Raw genomic sequence first — 19,565 nt, forward strand, 5'->3', positions numbered from 1 at the left:
ACATCCTGATTCGGGTCATGAAGCTGATCTTTTCAGAGGTCACTTCGAGGCAACCAGTTGTAGGGCCTAGAAGCTGTAAAATGACCCAGTATAAAAAAAATTAGCCAAAGATTTATCACATTCGTACCTTGTAGAGTTGACAAGATTTAGCAATCAAATTTGCTGAAATCAAATACTGTTTCCCTGACACTGCCCTTTCCACAAATAAAAAGGGAGACACAGCTGGCTGGCTTTGGAAAGTTCTTGTCTGAGTAAATAAGAGACCCAGTGACAGAGTCTCTGCTTCATCAAGACATTGCAGGCATTGAGGACAACAATAAACTATTCACAAGGAGAGATGAGGTGACAATCTGCATCTCAACCAACATGATGAGCATTATTTGACTGATAACTATCCTGAGACCCTACATTTGACTGACACATCATCTGGAGAACAGAAAATCCTGAGATTGGAGCCACTACGACTACCATGTCAACTCAGGCCTAGGGGGCCGGCGTCGGACATGATGACGGACTCTCTACTTCTCCCTCTCCCTCATCAGTGCGTTCAGTTCATCTACATTAGCCGCGTCGCTGTCTTCTAGGAACGTGTTGACCATAGTCTGGGGAGGGCGCCCAGGGTTCATCCTCCCGTGCTGGGGCTCCCATATGATGACTAGGCTGGCAGGTAGCTCGGGGTGGTGTAGACAGTGCCCTGCTAGTTGCAGTCTTCTTGCCTTGATTTTACTGGTGAGCTTCAGTAGGTTGTCATAGAGCTCGACGTTCATCTTGTGCTCAAGAGCCATCCGGAGCATTCGTGTATAGCAACCATCTAGAGACTTTCGCATAGTCTTGGTGAGTGTCCACGTCTCGCATCCGTACATGAGAATAGACTCTATGACTGCTATGAAGATCCTCTTTTTAAGCCCTCTGGTCAGGTTCGATTTCGACTTCCAGATTTCCTTCATGTCATTCATAGCCCTCCACGCCAGTGCCTTCCGTATCTTTATGTCCTTCTCCAAACTCATCATTCTTCACCTGAGTCTGGAATGGAGTGACGTGCATCCAAACTAACTGGCATATGAATGAGAAACTGAAGCAGGTTATTTAGTCCTTTGTGTCTGCTTTGCCATTCAATAAGATCAGTGTCATCCTATATCGCTTAATTTCAATACAACCTGAAAGTCTTCCGAGCTTTGTCGTGAATTAACTCAGTAACTAAGCTTCCTATGGCCTCTTAGCTAGAGAAAACTTCATCTCTGTCCAATTCATTTTTTTTTGATGAGGTAGGCAGGGAGTTAAATAGCTGTGAAGAGGGATGGTGTATTAGAAATAGCAAAAACTGAGGTCTTGTGGGTTGAACCGAGAAACAGAGAAAAGGGACAGTCAGATTGCTGAGGATGCAGCCCCTGATAGTCTGACAGAACCAGAAAAGCAAACAAATAGATACATTTTTGAGAAATGTGCAAAGAATGGGGCAGATGTGTATTTAATATTTCAGTAATATTGTAAGTATATTGTTTGATTAAGCATTCTTGTTCATTTAAAAAAATCATTATGGGTTATAAGTATTAATACATGAACTGGATACAAACGCCTTACCTAAAGTAAAAAACAAAATTAGACTCACGTTCCTAGCTCTCTTGTTTTCCTTTGAAGTAGATTAATGTTTTGAAGTTACCTTGAAATGAGCTCAAACGATTTTTTAAAAAAATCAGTCCACAATAACCTTGATAAGACAGCAGCCATACTGAACTTGATTTCAGGGACTAAGTCTGAGAAACTGCAAAAGGTTTGAGTTCAATTAGATTTAGTATTGTTACAGCAAAGGAAGAGATAGACCTAAAGTAAAAAAAAATAAATGTTTTGCTGGACTGGAGATATCTATCTGAAGGCAAGTCATTGTCAGAGCAGAGTGATGTATTTAAGAAGAAAACGGTAAAGAATCAGAACAAACAAGTTCCAGTAAAATAGGGAACTCCCAAGTCTAAATCCACACGCATGATGAGAGATATACAGAGCAGCATAAAGCAAAGAATCACATGACAGATACTAAGGCATCAACACATGGAGCTTGAGGAAGAAAAGAAACTGCACGGAAGGTGTATGAAAAAACCTGGTGGGCAGAGTCAATTATTAAGGAATGAATGGTCCAATTAAGACAGCAACTTTGGAGTCAAAGTAGACACAGTTTTGCATTTATTTTTTATTGAGGTGAAGGATGACAAGGTCTCATCTTCAATGTGGAAAATATAAATATAAACATGGAGGACATATTGCACAGACTTGCTGGTACAGTACATTATGTTGCTATGCATTTCCATCTGACCTTGCCATGAAACCGTAGAATGACATGGCAACACAATATACGTTACCATCCGTGGTCTCTTGCGAGAATACTATGCACGCATTGGTTGAAAAGATACTTTTCTGTATAAAGATCAGTCATAATTGCTTGATCGTTCATAATGAGCTTCAAGTGCATGTTCTGTATGGTGTATAATATTTTCTGATTATAAGTTTAGTGTAGAAAAGAATTAAATTATTTAAGTTCTTAAGCAATCCGTACCCAAGAGAAATCTGGCAACTAAAAGTTAGAATATTTAGCTAGCTCTTCTTACACTAGAGAAGCTGTCTAAATCTTCTTACTCCGGCTGCAGACTGCAGGGAAGCTTCATTAATGAAAGTTGAGGCAGATGGTCCATGTAAAGAAACTAGTTTCTCTATTGAGGGCCTTTCGCCTTCGCATCTGCTCTTCAGCTTTATACCAGGGACAGTAGCATTACTAACTAAGCCACATTTATTTGTATATGATCACCGATCTGCAAGGCAAAGGTAGTAGAATAAAAGGTTTGTCTTTTTTAAAATTTAAATTAATATTAATCTTTTAAACGATCTGCAACAGATAGATGTGTTTTAAATTAAAGAATTAAAAATAATTTTTAAATTTATTGAATATTTAAATGTTTTTCTTTTTATTCTTTTCTTTAAAATATAATTAGTGGTTTATATTTAATAGTGTAAGTTTAACGGTAGCATGACATGATTACAGCTTGCAGCATTCTGGAGCTTGGAGTTCTAGTCTGGTGCCATCTGCGGTTTGTATGTTCTCCCTGCGGACCGCACAGGTTTCTTCCAAGTGTTCCAATTTCCTCCCACATACTGGTTAGCATGTTAATTGGTCATTGTGAATTGTTCTACTGTTAAATAGGTAGGTTGCCGGGTAGTACAGCTTGTTGGACTGGAAGGGCCTGTTCCACGCTGTGTCTCTAAATAAATGATAAATAAATATCTAAATAAAAATAAAAAAGATATTATGGAATTTTGCTTGTTTTTAAGAGTCCCTCTTCACAAAAGACTTTTAGAACAAACTCCCACACACACTGATGACTCTGCTTCAAGGAACGGTTCCAGTTGCAAGGCCTCACATGGTTTGGTGATCATGCAGGCGCAGGAACAGCGTGAGGCACGTGCTTAAAGCGCCATCTGGATCAGGCACAATCAAGCCCAATGTGAACGCTTGATTTTAAGCTTGCAGGGAATGGTTGCAAATTCTAACAAATGGTATCACACTAGCTAAGCTGCTGGCCAGCTGTCCTCCGAGATCCATTGCTGCTTTGTTTCCAATGCTCCTGTGAAGAGCCTTAGATTATTCTGCTGTGTAAAGGAGTTACACAAAGGACGTTAAAATAAAAACCAAGTTATTAAATAAACTAATTAAACTTAAAATGTGCAAAAGCCTTGGTCTAGCAGATTGTGTGCATGCCCATTAAAAGAGGCACTATTACATACATTTAATAATTGACTAGAAAAAGGCGCAGTGCCAACAGACTGGTGATAGCAGTCATTAGACTTATAATTAAGAAGGGAGGTAGAGCATGTCCAAGGAACAATAGAGAAATCAGCTCGACTTAGTAGAAAGAAAGATAACTCATTCCCCATGAAAGAGGAAAATAGAAAGACAGCTAAAACTCAAAGAATTCTTTGAAGAAGTGAAGGAGAAATTCAATACAAATAAAGTATAAGGGCAGATGGAATAAAGTGTAGGGAAGTGTATGGTAGACAGTTAAGTGTAGAAGGTAAAAGGGATAAAGGCATAGCCTATTTTTGAAACGGGAAGTGATTTCAGAAATCAGAAGTGCAAAGAGGCTTTGGAGTCTCAGTGAATGATTCCCTAAAGGTTAACTTGCAGATGACTCAGTAAAGAAGGCAAATCCAATGTTAGCATTCATTTTGAGAGGACTGGAATATAAAAGCAAGGATGTAATGCTGAAATTTATGCATTGGTCAGACCACATTTGGAGAATTGTAAGCAGTTGTGGATCCCTTATGCAAGAAGGGATGTGCTGGCACTGGAACACGTCCAGAGGGGATTTAAGAGAATGATCCTGGGAATGAAATAGTTAATGTTCTGTATGAGGAGTGTTTGATGGCTCTTGGCCTGTACTTGCTAGTGTTTAGATGAATGAGGGAGAATCTCATTGAAACCTACCAAATTTTGAAAAGCCTAGGTAGAGTGGGCATGGAGAGGATGTTTCCGACAGTGACAGAGTGAAGGGACGTCCCTTTAGAACAGGCATGAGGAAGAGTTTCTTTAGCCAGAGCATGGTGATTCTGTGGAATTCATTGCCACAGATGGCTGCAGGGGCCAAGTGATTGGATATACTTAAAGTGGAGATTGATAGGTTCTTAATTAGTAAGGGTGTCAAAAGTTAGGGCAAGAGAATGGAGTCGAGACCGATAATGTATCAGCATGATTGAATGGCAAAGCAGACTCAGTGAGCTGAATGGCCTAATTCTGTTTTTGATATTTTGTGGCCTTATACCTAGGCATCTAAAACTGTTTGGATACTGTAGGTCAACGAATGTGCAGTCATGCAACAAGAAGCAGGATGGATATCCCTCTGATGTTAAGACAGAAAGCAGGGAATATTAGTAGATTTACAGAGCTCTAAAAGATGGAGAGTGGGCCTATAAATTGTTCAAATAATTTTCATAAATTATATTTATGATTTACACTTCAGAATCAAAAACACAATTTGCAATAATGTTATAAAACAAAGATATAATCTGGAAACAAATTTCACCACATGCATGTTAAGCATTGTGCCTCAGAGGGAAAAATTAGTAGGTTACATATTCATGAGAAAATCCACAGATGCTGGAAATGCACACACAAAGTGCTGGAGGAACTCTGCAGGCCAGGCAGCATCCATGGAAAACAGTAAACAGTCGATGTTTTGGTTGGAGACCCTTTGTCGGGACTGGAAAGGAAGGAGGAAAAGCTAGAATAAGAAGTTGGGGAGGGAGAGAGGAGGAAGAAGTACAAGGTGGCAGGTGATCACCAGGAGAGGTGGAGGAAATAATGTGAACAGCTGGGAAGTAGGTGAAAGAGATAAAGGGCTGGAGAAGGGGAATCTGATAGGGGAGGACAGAAGACCATGAAAGAAAGGGAAGGGGGAGCAAGACCAGGTTCCATATTCCCTGGAAAATAAAGATCGGAAAGAGGAATATGAAAATGTTATTCTGGACAGTAATTGTAAGTAAATAGTGGTAGAAACATAGATTGATAATACAATATATAAATAAAATCTATCATTAATGTTAGATCTTAGAGCTTGAACTGAAAATTAGAAGATATTTATTAAACCTTTATTAAAACCTCTCAGATCATATTTAGAATAATGTTTGTAGTTCTGTTTCCCATATTACCGAAAAATATAGAGGCACTGAAGAAAGTAGCAAAAAAATTAAAAGGATGTCATCAAAGCAACAAGGCTCTGATGAAATGGTGAACAGGCTGCATCTCTTTTGTCTTGAAATATATAATTCTCTGAGAAAGCAGAGAGGAGACTAAAGAACAAATCTCTAAAATCAGTCCTGCCAAAGGGTTTCGGCCCGAAACGTCGACTGTACTCTTTTCCTAGGCAAACAACAGGAATTCTGCAGATGCTGGAAATTCAAGCAACAGACATCAAAGTTGCTGGTGAACGCAGCAGGCCAGGCAGCATCTGTAGGAAGAGGTGCAGTCGACGTTTCAGGCCGAGACCCTTCGTCAGGACTAACTTTTCATTGGTGCTGTTTGGCCTGCTGAGTTCCTCCAGCACTTTGTCAGTGTTGTTTGGATTTTTGGCATCTACAGGTTTTCACTTGTTTGTCTCCAAAATTATTTCAGGTACTGAAAAAGCAAAGCATTTTGTGTTCATGGATAGCGATAAAACTATATACAATCAAATTACGATAACTATCAACGAATCAAATAGAGATTTCAAAGAAAATGATGAAAATGAGAGAAGTCATTGAAGTGATTAACAGATACTTCTAAAGGATACAAGGTAAGTATAAGAGAAAAAGGTGAAGAGGGTTATGTTGATAGACCCAAAATAATGAAAGGTTATGCAAAGAATTATGAACATTATTATGGACAATTGGACATTATGGTCTGCTTATGCTGTTATGTAAAGTTGCTGTAATACCCAGTACAAAGCTGCTTTTCCCAGTGTTGTAATGTCAAAAAGAGTTCAGTACACTTTTTGGTGTCACCAGCATAAGAGACAGTCTCTAGCAATACCTCTGTGGTAGAAAACCTTGAGGATCTCCACTGCAAATATCAGTACCACCCAACCAGTTATTGCGCACTCTTCTTTGCATGTTCCAGATCACAGAAAGAACATATGGCATCCAAGAATATGGCTAAGTCTGCAAGGAATGTTGTTGGGGTGGGGGGGGGGAGGTGGTCCAGTAGTCTGGGACCCCACCCACCTTAAGTGATTGGGACAGAGGGAGAGAGGAAAATGTTGGTCAGAGTTTGAGGAACTTATCAGATCCAGAGGTGGGCAGAGCGATAATGATGATAACGTTTAGTATGATTGTGTTGAAAGGAGAAAAGAACAAAAGTGTCATGATCAGATAACACACACAAAGTGCTGAAGAGACTCTTCAGGCCAGCAGCATCCATGGAAAAGAGTAAACAGTTGATGTTTTGTGTCGAGACCCTTTATCAGGACTGGAGAAAAAGATGAGAAGTTAGAGCAAGAAGGTGGGGGAAGGGGAGGAAAAAGTCCAAGGCGATGGGTGATAGATGAAACCAGGAGAGGGGAGGGGTGAAGTAAAGAGCCGGGGAGTTGACTGGTGGAAGATGTAGGGCTGGAGAAGAGGGAATCTGATAGGAGAGGGTAGAAGACCATGGACAAAAGGGACGGAGGAGAAGCACCAGAGGCATGTGATGGGCAGGTAAGGAAATTAAGTGAGAGAGGTAAAATGGGAATAAGACAGTAAAGGTGGAGGAGTAATTACCAGAAGTTTAAGAATTTGGTGTTCATGCCATCAGGTTGGAGGCTACCCAGACAAAATATAAGATGTTGGTCCTCCAACCTGAGTGTGACCTTATCATGGCAATAGAGGAGGCCATGCACTGACATGACGAAATGGGAATGGGAAGTAGAATTGAAGTGGGTGGCCACTGGGAAATCCCACTTTTTCTGGCGGATGGAGCATAGGTGCCCCATGAGTCTCGGGAAAGATGTACTTGGTGATGGGATCAGGGGTTTTGATCAAGTGATGGATTTCTGGGAGATTGGTTGGGAGTGCAGAAGCCTGAGCTGATCAAGACATGAGATCAGGAGATGTAGTGGCTGGCACTGTGCAGGGGGCATGGATAAATAAATGAACCAATATGGTCTAGACGGAGTACATCCAAAGTTATTAAGGGAAGCTGGGGACACCTGGCCTCAACCTTCAAAATATCTACAGGGATGATGTCCAAGGACTGGAAAACTGCAAATGTTGTAGCCTTTTAAAAAATGAGGTAAATTCCAAAACTAGAGCGGAAAAATATAAGCAAAGGGTTGTCTGGGGAACATCCAGTTACATATATGCCCAAAATAGCTTGAAATGATACCCAAAGGGGGTGCTGAACATTCAATATGTGCCTCACGCAAACAATCCAAGTTCACCTAGTCAAATGATTAGAAAGGGGAATGTGATCCAAAACTGCTTGCAATTACATTCCATTACAAAAAAATGCTTAATTCTGTACATGCCACAATGAAAAGAAACAGCACTTTACTTCTAAATATTAGTACTATCAAATTGATGTTCCATACTTTCACAATGATTTCTACAGACATCGGCATTAGTCTGTGGTTCTGTTGCAAGCCAGCTGTGCCAAAAATACTTGACAGAAACCATATTGGATAGGAATGACCATCGTCATCCAGTACCTTTCCAGCCTGGCCACTGGGCAGTGATGTTTTTTTTTCCCCTCTACTGATAAGTACTGAGCAAGCTGGCTAGGAACAGGAACCATATGGTTGTAATAATCAAGGAGGCACAGAGGACTGGTACAGATGAATGAATCATAACTGTTGCCAGGAAACTATGAATAGATCAGCTTCTCTGCTAACAGTTGGGACATTGTGTTGGTGTGGAATCCTTTCTCACATGCAAGCTTGCCGGTGAGGTGATGCAAGTATACAGAGCATGTGGGATCATCCAGTGGGATTCTACACTCCATAGAGTTGCCATGTCAAAAGTAGACAAGAAACCAGCTACTGTGTACTGGACGAACCTTTTAACTGTAGACCTTCATGCCTATTTGTGCCAATGAAGATTATATCACGCTCAACACATGATAGGTCAGAGCAATTTCACAGTAGTGTCCTTCAAGAAATACAGAGCATTTGGTTAAAGCCTTAATGAGGACAATTAACATTCCTTGCAATCTCCTAAGAACTGCCTGTTCCAATATTCTGGAGAGAACAACATGAGTGCGTGCAATTCACCTTCCTGCTGGACCCATAAATGCTCCTATTAATCTTGTAAAATGGGCAGAATACAATTCTTTTTTTTTACTTTTGTTTTTTTTATTTTTGGAAAAATGAAAGAGGGGAAAAGAACCCCTACTAACTAAAACAAACAAAAATAAACAAATAAAAAAAAACATTTGGAACACAGCCCCAGAGCTATACGCCATACAAGCTTCCATAAAAGAAAGACATCAATCCGCCAACCAAATCCATTTACCCAAGAATCAGAAGGGGACCATCTTAATTAACTCAAATCAAATGATAGTAGCGGGCAAAAGAGCCCTAACTTTTCTCAAAATCAAATCGAGAATCAAAAGTTCGACTTTTGATTTTCTCCAAACTAAGACATAACATCACCTGAGGAAACCATTGTATCAAAGTGGGAGCAGAAGCATTTTTCCATTTTAATAAAATAGCCCTTCTGGCCAATAGAATGACAAATGCAATTACATATTGGTCTGATATAGAAACACCATGAATATAATGAGGGATCATACCGAACAAAACTGTCAATTTATTAAGCTTTAGAAATAGTAGAAAAATTAGATTTCCAAAACTGTTTCAATACAGAACACGGCCAAAACATATGTGTCAATGTCGCTGTCTCAGTTTTACATCAATCACACTGGCTATTAACATTAGGACATATTTTAGACAGCCTCTCCTTTGTCAAATAATAACGACGTACAATTTTAAATTGAATTAGAGAGTGACTGGCACAAATCGAAGAAGAGTTAACCAACTTCAAAATTCGCAACCAATCCTCTGTTATCAAGGTCATGTTAAGCTCTCTTTCCCAATCTTGCTTAATCTTAAGTAAATGATAATTATCTTGTGGTAATAGTAAATTATAAATTTTCCCATTGAAACCTTTCACTAAAGGGTTCATTTTTAAAATAATGTCTAACAGGTCAGAATCTTGTATATATGGAAAAGTACAATTCTGTTTTCAGGCCAACATTTTTTTCCAGAGCTTTCTTTAAAACTTTAATTTTATCTTTATATTTTATTTATTTTGCATATAGTTCAGTTCCATAAGTTGAATAACGCCTGAGTTTCTTAATAGAGATAGAAGGGAAATTATTCCAGTATTAGTCAATATAAAAAATTTACACTTTATATAAATATCATGCCATCACAAATTTACATTGTGTAGTTTTTTTTCTTTCAATGTGTTCTACAGGTTGATACTGACCTCCAAAATAAGAGCCATCCGACAGCTTCATTTCCTTGTTTGATTTAGTGATGACAGTAGCCACCCCATGTTGAATGAAATACATTTTCTTCCCAATGGACCCTTCCCGCACAATATAATTTCCAGGTTGGAACACCTCAAATCTCAGCTTGCTTAACATGCTTGTCACAAAACTTGGGTCAGCGTTTGCAAACAGGGGCATGGTGGCAACCAGTTTCCGACAGTTGAAATTGACGATCTCCTGAAATAGAAATTAATGCCAAAATATTACTGAAAAGCAGCAGGCAGCATATTAACATTCTGAGCGTTAAATTTCCTACAATAGTTTTAGGATCAGGAACAGCACCGATCTTAGGAAATCTGTATAAATAAAAGATCAAACGGTAACTGTCAAATGATTTGTCAAATCAAGTAAAAGTTAAAACTTATTTTGAATGAACCCTTTAAGTTAGCTAAACAGAACACGCAGGTGAAGAGTGAAAGGGCCAAGATATTTCATTTTCATATTTTATAGAATGTCCAAACAACTTTGGAAGGGAAATAAAGGGTTATCCTCTTTCAAAATCCTCAGTATGTTCAAAATGGCACTGTTTATGGGAGTAGAGTTTTAAAAAAGAAAACCCAGAGGAAACGGTTGGTCAATAAAGCAAAACTCAACTATTACTTTCTCTAAAAAAGTTGCAGCATTTTAGCAATGACAATTAACACTGTTCCATTTTAAAAAGGGGGGCATTGACAATCATAGCAAAGGAGTTCTAAAACTTCTGAAACTCTGACCTATTTTGACCATGAAAGTCTCTGAATTTGGGAGATGGAGAAATGTGGAGAGAGAGCCATTTCCTTTTGTTTTCTTGCTTCATTTTTAGATCAGATTAGATTTTCTAATAAACTTCAAAGTAGCAGGCATGAAGCAGGCATTCCTGCTGTATAGAATGGTACACAACAGCAAGTGTGGCCAAAAATCAAAGAAAAACTCTTATTACGAACTTTAAACTGATAATGCGGTACTGCACATTTTCCCTTTAATTGTGGCCACTCAAGGCAGTCTAACATGCAACCTGAGATTATATTAGATCAGCAGGGTTCTGATGCAAACTCTCTGCTCCCAAAAGAACAAGATCCCCAGGAGTGCAGCTAATGATTACCTCATTATTAAAATAATTCCAGCTTGACATTCCTCTAGCAATGGAACTGGAATCCAAGTTTTTCCAATCTAAGCACATGTTATGTTCTAGTTAATGGAATTACCTGTTTAAATTCTGTGCAGGAAGGAGAATACATTTCCTTTTAGTCATGTTTCCTTTTATAATTCTGTCATTACATTCCAGTAGTGCTAACACCCATTTTCACAGTAGGTCGCTGCCACCTTCACCTGAAGCAGTCTCACAGGAAGAATATTTTGCCAACGATGTACTTAGTATGAAAGTGTTCAATGCCTCTGAAATGTTTGATAGTTTGGTAAAATCCCCCCAAAACATAAGAGCAGAAAAGGCCATTCAGCCCACTGAGTTTGCTCTGCCATTCAATCAAGGCTAATTTATTTTCCCTTTCAGGCCTTCTCCTCATAACTTTTTACTCCCTTAATAATCAAGAACCTATTAACCTCCACTTTAAATAAACCCAATGACTTGGCCTCCACAGATGTCTGTGGCAATTAGTTCCACAGATTTGCCACCCTCCTCCACATGTGACAAGAGGCGAAGACAAGGATGGTTTGGACCCAAGTGCTGGAGTATCTAAGACTAGAATCTAGAGATGATAGGACACTGAAATGAAGACATTTTTAAACTAGACCCTGGATGAGAATCCAAACTGACGATTGAGCACCGAACCTCAGTTCAGGTACTCTTTAAATATTAAAATTCCGGTGCCAAAACATGGCTGCCAATTAGCAGGGTGAGCCTGAATCCTTAAAGGGGACATTCTGGCTCTCCAAATGCTGGAGAGTTAGAGCATCTATACCCCGGTCGGGTGCGTGTCATAACACCTCATCTGTTCTAAATGGATGTCCTTCTGTTCTGAGGCTGAGCCCCCTGGTCCTAGATTCTCCCACTGTTGGAAACCTCCTCTCCAGTCCATTCTGTCCAGGGCTTTCAATATTTGCTAAGTTTTAATGAGATCCCTCCCTCCAATCTTCTCAACTACAGGCCCAAAGCCATCAGACTCCTCCAGATGCTTTCATTCCCACTGCATTAGAAAGGAAGGCAGACAGAGAGAACACTTCTTTTGTGGCTTGTGAACCCTGAACTCCAAAAGCATTTCACATCATATGAACTATTTACATGAAATGCTGTAATGTAGAAAACATATTGGCCAAAGGCAAAATACAAACAAGAATGTCACAATGGCCACACAATCTGTTTTCATGGTTTTGATTGAGGAATGAATTTTGATCAAGATTGCTGGGATAGTTTTGCTCATTCTCAAAATTATGCTTAAGTGCTGAGGGATTGCTTTCGTCCACCAAAAAGCACAAAAGATCCAGTGGATTATTCTGTCTCTAGAAATCTTCATTGCCAGAAATTCTTTCCTCCTAAATTACTGTTACTTTTCTACACACAAGCAGAAAATACAGCATACAGTTTATTTGCTGTTACATTACTAGTCATTTTAAGAAACTATTTGCTGTTACATTAGTAGTGATTTTAAGAAAACTATTAGCTGTTATATTAGTAGTCATTTTAAGTAATGTTTGAATATTAAACACACAGCACATATTTTCCCCGTATGAACATATAAAATCATTGCAACACACCAATATCGCTGAATCAGAAGGAGCCCTGGGCTTGTTTCCCTGCAACAAGACGGTCCCATCGAGGGGTGATGGGAGACAGCGATAGTCGAACGGGGTTCCTTATGTCCAGTCTATTCCGCGATTTAGTTTTCATTGCATTCATTGCAGAGATATGTTGGAAATGGAAGCAAAGTTTTCAGTGCTTTCATGGCTATCTCAGGATATTCAGCCTTGACTTTGATCCAGAATGCCAGCAGAGATGTTATGTCAAACATACTTTTCAGCCCGCCATCATTTGCAAGCTCAAGGAGTTGACCTCCTTCCCGCACTGACATGGATGACACGTGCGTAATGACCTCGTGTGCATTCAAGCTCAACAGTGGGCGTGACAGGGAATGAAGAAAGGTTGCCTCATGGCCCGGTAGCACATGCTTTGCGGCCCCGTGGTTGGGGACCACTGCATTAGAGGCACTTAAGAGACTCTTACAGAGGCATGACACAGCACGTAGTAATGATGATGATGGATAGGCACATGGATGGAAGAAAAATGGAGGGCTATGTGGGAGGGCAGAGACAGATTGATTGCAGAGTAGGTCAGGACAACATCGTGGGGAATCTGGTCTGTATTGTGGGGTGCTTATCTATGTTCTGGGCGTTACAATGGAAGGATGAGGCAACCATGCTCGGCAAGGGAAGTCAAAAACAGCATAAAAACAAAAGAGAGGGTATACAATATAGGAAAAATTAATGGGAAGCTTACGGATTAGGAAATTTATGAAAACCGACAAAAGGAAACTAAAATAGCAATGAGGGAAAAGATGAAGTATGAAGGTAAGCAAGCCAGTCTAATTTTGTGATAGGGTGCCACACATGAGGCTGCTAAACAAGGTAAGAGCACAAGGTATTGCAGGAAATATAATAACATGAACAGAAGATTGTCCGTCCTGCAGAAGGCAAAGAGTGGGAGTAAGAGGGCCTTTTCTGGTTGGCTCGGGGACTAGTGGTGTTCTGCAATGGTTGTTGTTGCTGGGTCAGCTACTTTTCACATTTTTTGTCAATGATCCTGATAATGAGATTAATGGTTGTGGGACCAAGTTTGTGGATGATACAAAGATACGTAGCTAGTGGGGTAGGGGTAGTATTGAGGAAGCAAGGAGTTGGCAGAGGGACTTGGACATATTAGGAGAATGGGCAAAGTAGTAACTGATTAAATACAGTATATGGAAGTGTATGCTCATGCATTTTTTTTTAGAAGGCATAGAGTTTTTTTCAAACAGGGAAGGAATTCCGAAATTGGAGGTGCAAAGTCTTTGTGCAGGATTCTCTAAAGGTTATCTTGCAAGTTGAGTCAGTAGTAAGGAATGCAAATGCAATGTTAGCATTCATGTTAAGAGGATGAGTATATAAAAGCAAGGATATAGTACTGAGATTATAGAAGGCATTTTTCAGACTATTTTTGGAACACTGTAAGTAGTTTTGGACCCCCTGTCTAAGAAGGCTGTGTTGGCATTGGACAGAGTCCGGAGAAGATTTATGAGAATGATCCCAGGAATAAAAGGGTTAACATGCACGGAGTGTTTGATGGTCCTGGGTGTGTACTTGCTAGAGTTTAGAAGAATGAGAGGGATTGCATAGTAACCTACCGAATATTGAAAGCCTGAGATAGAGTGGACATGAAGAGGGTGTTCCAAATAGTGGGAGAGCCAAGGACCAAAGGGTACAGTCTCGTAATAAAGGATATTCCTTTAGAACAGGGATGAAGAGGTATTTATTTAGCCCAGGTGTGTTGAATTTATGGAACTTATTACCACAGATGGTTGTGGAGGCCAAGTCATTGGGTGAACTTAAGCAGATGTTGACAGGTTCTTGATTAGTACGAGTGTCAAAGGTTATGGGGAGAAGGCAGGAGAATGGGGTTGCGAAGGCAGATTGAATGGCAAAGCAGACTTATTGGGCCCAATGGCCTAATCCTGGCCTGTGGCTTAATGTCCTATGGTCTTAAAAATTATGTTTGTTAGCATGGCGTAGCAATGCACAAGGATTTGAAAATAAACATATTGATCTTACTTTGAAGTGGTATTATTTTAAAACCTTAACAATATTGGAATGGGTACTAGAATAATGGATGAAAATATAGTTTTTGCTTAAAAACTACAATTCCAATATACATTTATCTCCTGTGGGTGGTTATATGTGTGAAAAAAGTACATGATATTTGTGAATTTCTTATCCAAATAAAAATAAAATTTAAAAAAAAAGAATTCAAATAGATAAGTCCTTATATTTCTTTAATATTCAGGAAAAAGCAATTTTGTTATTTATAGAAACATCATTATTTAAATCAATAACATCTCAGAGGTACAAAAATACTTTGCTAAGTCTAGTTTCTACAAAGTGGTTTTGATAGTCGTGGTTCAACTTAATGTTGTTTACATGTTACACAACTTTATGTGGAAATAGTCAACTTAGAAATTGTTCATACCAGGATGAACTCTTGACAGTTTTAAATCAAACTGGCATGATTTAAAGTTTATTTGCTTTCTCATTTTGAATAGTTCAGATTTGGTTGTCAGTGTGCCTTAAGGAGTTAAGGAGGTTACCATGCATTCATTAGAATGTAAAGAAATGTAACTGACTCGGCACAGATTGCAGGTGAAATAAATGGCATGTTTATAATTCTGAAATGTGAGACAGCATTCATGAAATTGAGGCTACAATTTGTCTTCCGTTCTGTGCTACATAGAAGGTGCTCTTCTTCCAAAGTTCTTTCCATTAAAGACACCGCAAATGAATTTGGCAAATGGCGTGCAACTTTGCAGGCACTACTAGTTTATATGCTTAGTGCACATAACAGAAGGCAATTCTACTCCAGTGTTTCCTATAATTCAGCAATCATGAACCATAGGCCACGGATGTTAATAGTGTTAAGAGTGAGATTTAGAGCAGAGGTCTGTAGAAATTTCTTTTTCAGTACAGAATCTTAAATATTGGCATCCTTCAGCTGTAGATTTGATTGGGAAATCGAAGGCAAAAGAGCTGAACAGTAGGGCAAATGGGATCAGAGGTATTTATTTGAATGATGGTATGGTGCGGGGGTATATGTGTGTGTTTGTTTGTGGGGGGGTGTGGATGGGGATTTAAGAACATGAGAATATAACAAATAGGAGAAGAAGGCATTTAGACTGTTGAGCATGCTCCGTTAATCATCAAGATCATGATCTGCCTCAGAACCATTTTCCTGCATTATTCCCATATTCCTGAATTTCCATAATCTCCAGAAATTTTTGTGAAAGAATTTAATGACTAAATCTCCACAGTTTGCCTGCCTAGAGGATTCCAAAAATTCACCAGCTGCGATGAGGGATTTCACCTCATACATAGAAACATAGAATAGTACAGCACAGTACAGGCCCTTTGGCCCACATTGTTGTGCCGACCCTCAAACCCTGCCTCCCATATAACCCTCCACCTTAAATTCCTCCATATATCTGTCTAGTAGTCTCTTAAATTTCACTAGTGTATCTGCCTCCACCACTGACTCAGGCAGTGTATTCCACGCACCAGCCACTCTCTGAGTAAAAAACCTTCCTCTAATATCCCCCTTGAACTTCCCACCCCTTACGTTAAAGCCATGTCCCCTTGTATTGAGCAGTGGTGCCCTGGGGAAGAGGCACTGGCTATCCACTCTATCTATTCCTCTTAATATCTTGTATAACTCTATCATGTCTCCTCTCATCCTCCTTCTCTCCAAAGAATGAAACCCTAGCTCCCTTAATCTCTGATCATAATCCCTACTCCCTAAACCAGGCAGCACCCTGGTAAATCTCCTCTGTACCCTTTCCAATGCTTCCACATCCTTCCTATAGTGAGGTGACCAGAACTGGACACAGAACTCGAAGTGTGGCCTAACTAGAGTTTTATAGAGCTGCATCATTACCTCACGACTCTTAAACTCTATCCCTCGACTTATGACTTATAACACACCACAAGCTTTCTCAACTACCCTATCTACCTGTGAGGCAACTTTCAGGGATCTGTGGACATGTACCCTCAGATCTCTCTGCTCCTCCACACTACCTAGTATTCTGCTATTTACTTTGTACTCTGCCTTGGAGTTTGTCCCTCCAAAGTGTACCACCTCACACTTCTCTGGGCTGAACTCCATCTGTCACTTCTCAGCCCACTTCTGCATCCTATCAATGTCTCTCTGCAATCTTCAACAATCCTCTACACTATCTACAACACCACCATCTGAAACAGCCTGCACTTTACTGAGACTGTGACTCTAGTTCAATACCAGCACTGAGTGATTGGACAAAATAGCTTGCTTATGTGTTGGCATTGCTATGAATTTCGATGGATTAAAACCTCTGTAAAAATTCTCAAGATAATTGGATTTCAGCATAGGTACATAAAGCCAATGGCTATCCCTTTAACTTTCCAGCAGATTACTTTGACTGCAGTCTCAGGGCTTGCATTCATGCTCATAGTTCATGCTTAATTTAAACAATCTCTTTGGTCTGGCTTTTGCGCACCATCAGCCACAATTGTGAGTCCTCAGCAGGATATGGTAACCCGAAATATACATAGTATCTGAAGCAGCATTGGCTATGTGTTCTATAGTGTCATTTTCACTGCCACATTATCACTTGTCCACAGCCAGACCAATATAGGCAGGATTGAACTTTTAGCTATGGAAAGACACATGGTGGTAAAACAAGGATAGGCCCTTCTTTTAGCCAAATCCCTAACTTAAGTATTGTTAGCTAGATCAAGCAGGACAAATTCTACAATATTTTAACGAGATCTCCAGAAGGCCAGTGTCTCCATTTGTCAAAGTAAATTTATTATCAAAGTACATATTGGACACACTGAATGCAGGAAGCATGTTCCCGCTGATGGGTGAATCCAGAACCAGAGGCCACAGTTTAAGAATAAGGGGTAGGCCATTTAGAACGGAGTTGAGGAAAAGCTTTTTCACCCAGAGAGTGGTGGATATATGGAATGCTCTGCCCCAGAAGGCTGTGGAGGCCAAGTCTCTGGATGCTTTCAAGAAAGAGATGGATAGAGCTCTTAAAGATAGTGGAATCAAAGGTTATGGAGATAAGGCAGGAACTGGATACTGATTGTGGATGATCAGCCATTATCACAGTGAATGGCGGTGCTGGCTCGAAGGGCCAAATGGCCTACTCCTGCACCTATTGTCTATGTTATCATTTTCTTGCAGGACTTTACAGAAAAAAAGAAATGCAATAGAATTTGATGAAAAGCTACACATTAACAGACAAAGACTACAAACTGTACAAATAGAAATAAAGCTGAGAACACAAGTCCTTGAAAGTGAGTCTGTAGGTCATAGAATCAATTCAAAGTGGTACTGATCCATGGCAGTTCAGGAGCCTTATGGTTGTAGATAAATAAGTGAACTTGGTGGTGTTGGAACTAAGGTTTCTATACCTCCTACCCAGTGGTAGTAGTGAGAAGAGGGCATGGCCTGGATGGTGGGGATCTTTGATAATGGATGCTGCTTTCTTGTGGCAGTTCTCAATGGTTCAAGATTCAAGATTGGTTAATGTCATTTCCAGTACACAAGTGTAAAGGAGAACAAAACAATTGTTATTGCAGATCCAATGCAGCACAAAAAACACAAGATAAAGTACACAATAATTTTAAAAAATACAATAAAAATACATACATATGATAACTTATATACATAGATTGATTGTACACCCATAAACTGACACTGGGCACAGAAGTATCTGTACATTAGGTGATTCTGACATCTGAAATGATAAAGTAGAAGTGGTGGGAGGTGTGTGGAGATGTTGATCAGTCTTACTCCTTGGGGAAAGTAATGGCTTTTGAGTCTGGTGGTCCTGGCATGGATGCTGTTTAGCTTCCTTCCTGATTGGAGTGGGACAAACAGTCCATGAGTTGATGACCATCTCCTTTATCTTGTTGACATTGAGGGAAGAGTTATTTGCCTGGCATCAAGCCGCAAGCTCTTCCACCTCCTCTCTATAGTCCATCTCATCATTGTTGGCGATGAGCCCACCACTATCGAACTTGACAATGTGATTACTTGGATGCTTGACCGTGCAGTCACGTGTGAATAGAGTGTACAGCATTGGGCTCAGCACACAGCCCTGGAGAGCACCTGTGTTGAGGATGATGGGGAGGATACAGCGGTGTGCATCCTGACAATCGAAGGTCTGTTGGTTAGGAAGTCCAACACCCTATTGCACAGTGGTGTATTTAGACTGAGATGTAGGAGTTTGTTCACCAAGGTCTGTGGGACGATAGTGTTGAATGCTGAACTGAAGTCCAGAAACAGCATTCTGACATAAGTGCCCTTGTTTTCTAGGTGTGTCAAGGCCAGGGGGATGACAGATGTGATGACATCCGTCATAGAGTGGTAGCGAGGACTGTGCCTGTGATGGACTGGGTTGTATCCACCACTTTCTATCGACTTTATCATTCCTGGGCATTGGTGTTTCCATACCAGGTTATGTAGCAATCAATTGGTACTCTCCACTGCATATCCATTGAAGTTTCTTAAGGGTTTGGTCAAAAGCCTAATTTATGCAAACTTTGAAGAAAGTAAATGGAACGTCATGACTTTTTTTTACAATGACACTTCCGTGCAAGTTCCAGAGCAGATCGTGTGAAATGTTATCACCAAGGAATTTAAAGTTACTGACCCTCTCCACCTCGGTTCCCCTAATGAGGACAGGCTCATGTACTTCCAGCTTCTTCCTCCTGCAGTCAATCAGCTCTGTAATTTTACTGATGTTGAGTCAGATGCTGCTGTTGTGGCACCACTCAAGCAAATTTTCTATCACCCTCCTAG

The 19,565-nt window shown here is 40.0% G+C and overlaps 1 protein-coding gene across 2 annotated transcripts in view; it reads right to left on the reverse strand.

Moving 5' to 3' along the window:
- LOC140194566 (potassium/sodium hyperpolarization-activated cyclic nucleotide-gated channel 1-like) overlaps window positions 1-19,565 on the reverse strand; it is a 255,750-nt gene that overhangs the window by 44,904 nt on the left and 191,281 nt on the right. For both annotated transcript variants that reach the window (XM_072251785.1, XM_072251786.1), the window contains exon 6: window positions 9,982-10,222. In XM_072251785.1, coding sequence (XP_072107886.1) covers window positions 9,982-10,222 — 241 coding nt within the window. The remainder of the gene's footprint in view (window positions 1-9,981; window positions 10,223-19,565) is intronic.

This window comes from Mobula birostris, chromosome 3 (assembly GCF_030028105.1).
Source record: "Mobula birostris isolate sMobBir1 chromosome 3, sMobBir1.hap1, whole genome shotgun sequence".
In the NCBI taxonomy this organism is placed as follows: domain Eukaryota; kingdom Metazoa; phylum Chordata; class Chondrichthyes; order Myliobatiformes; family Myliobatidae; genus Mobula; species Mobula birostris.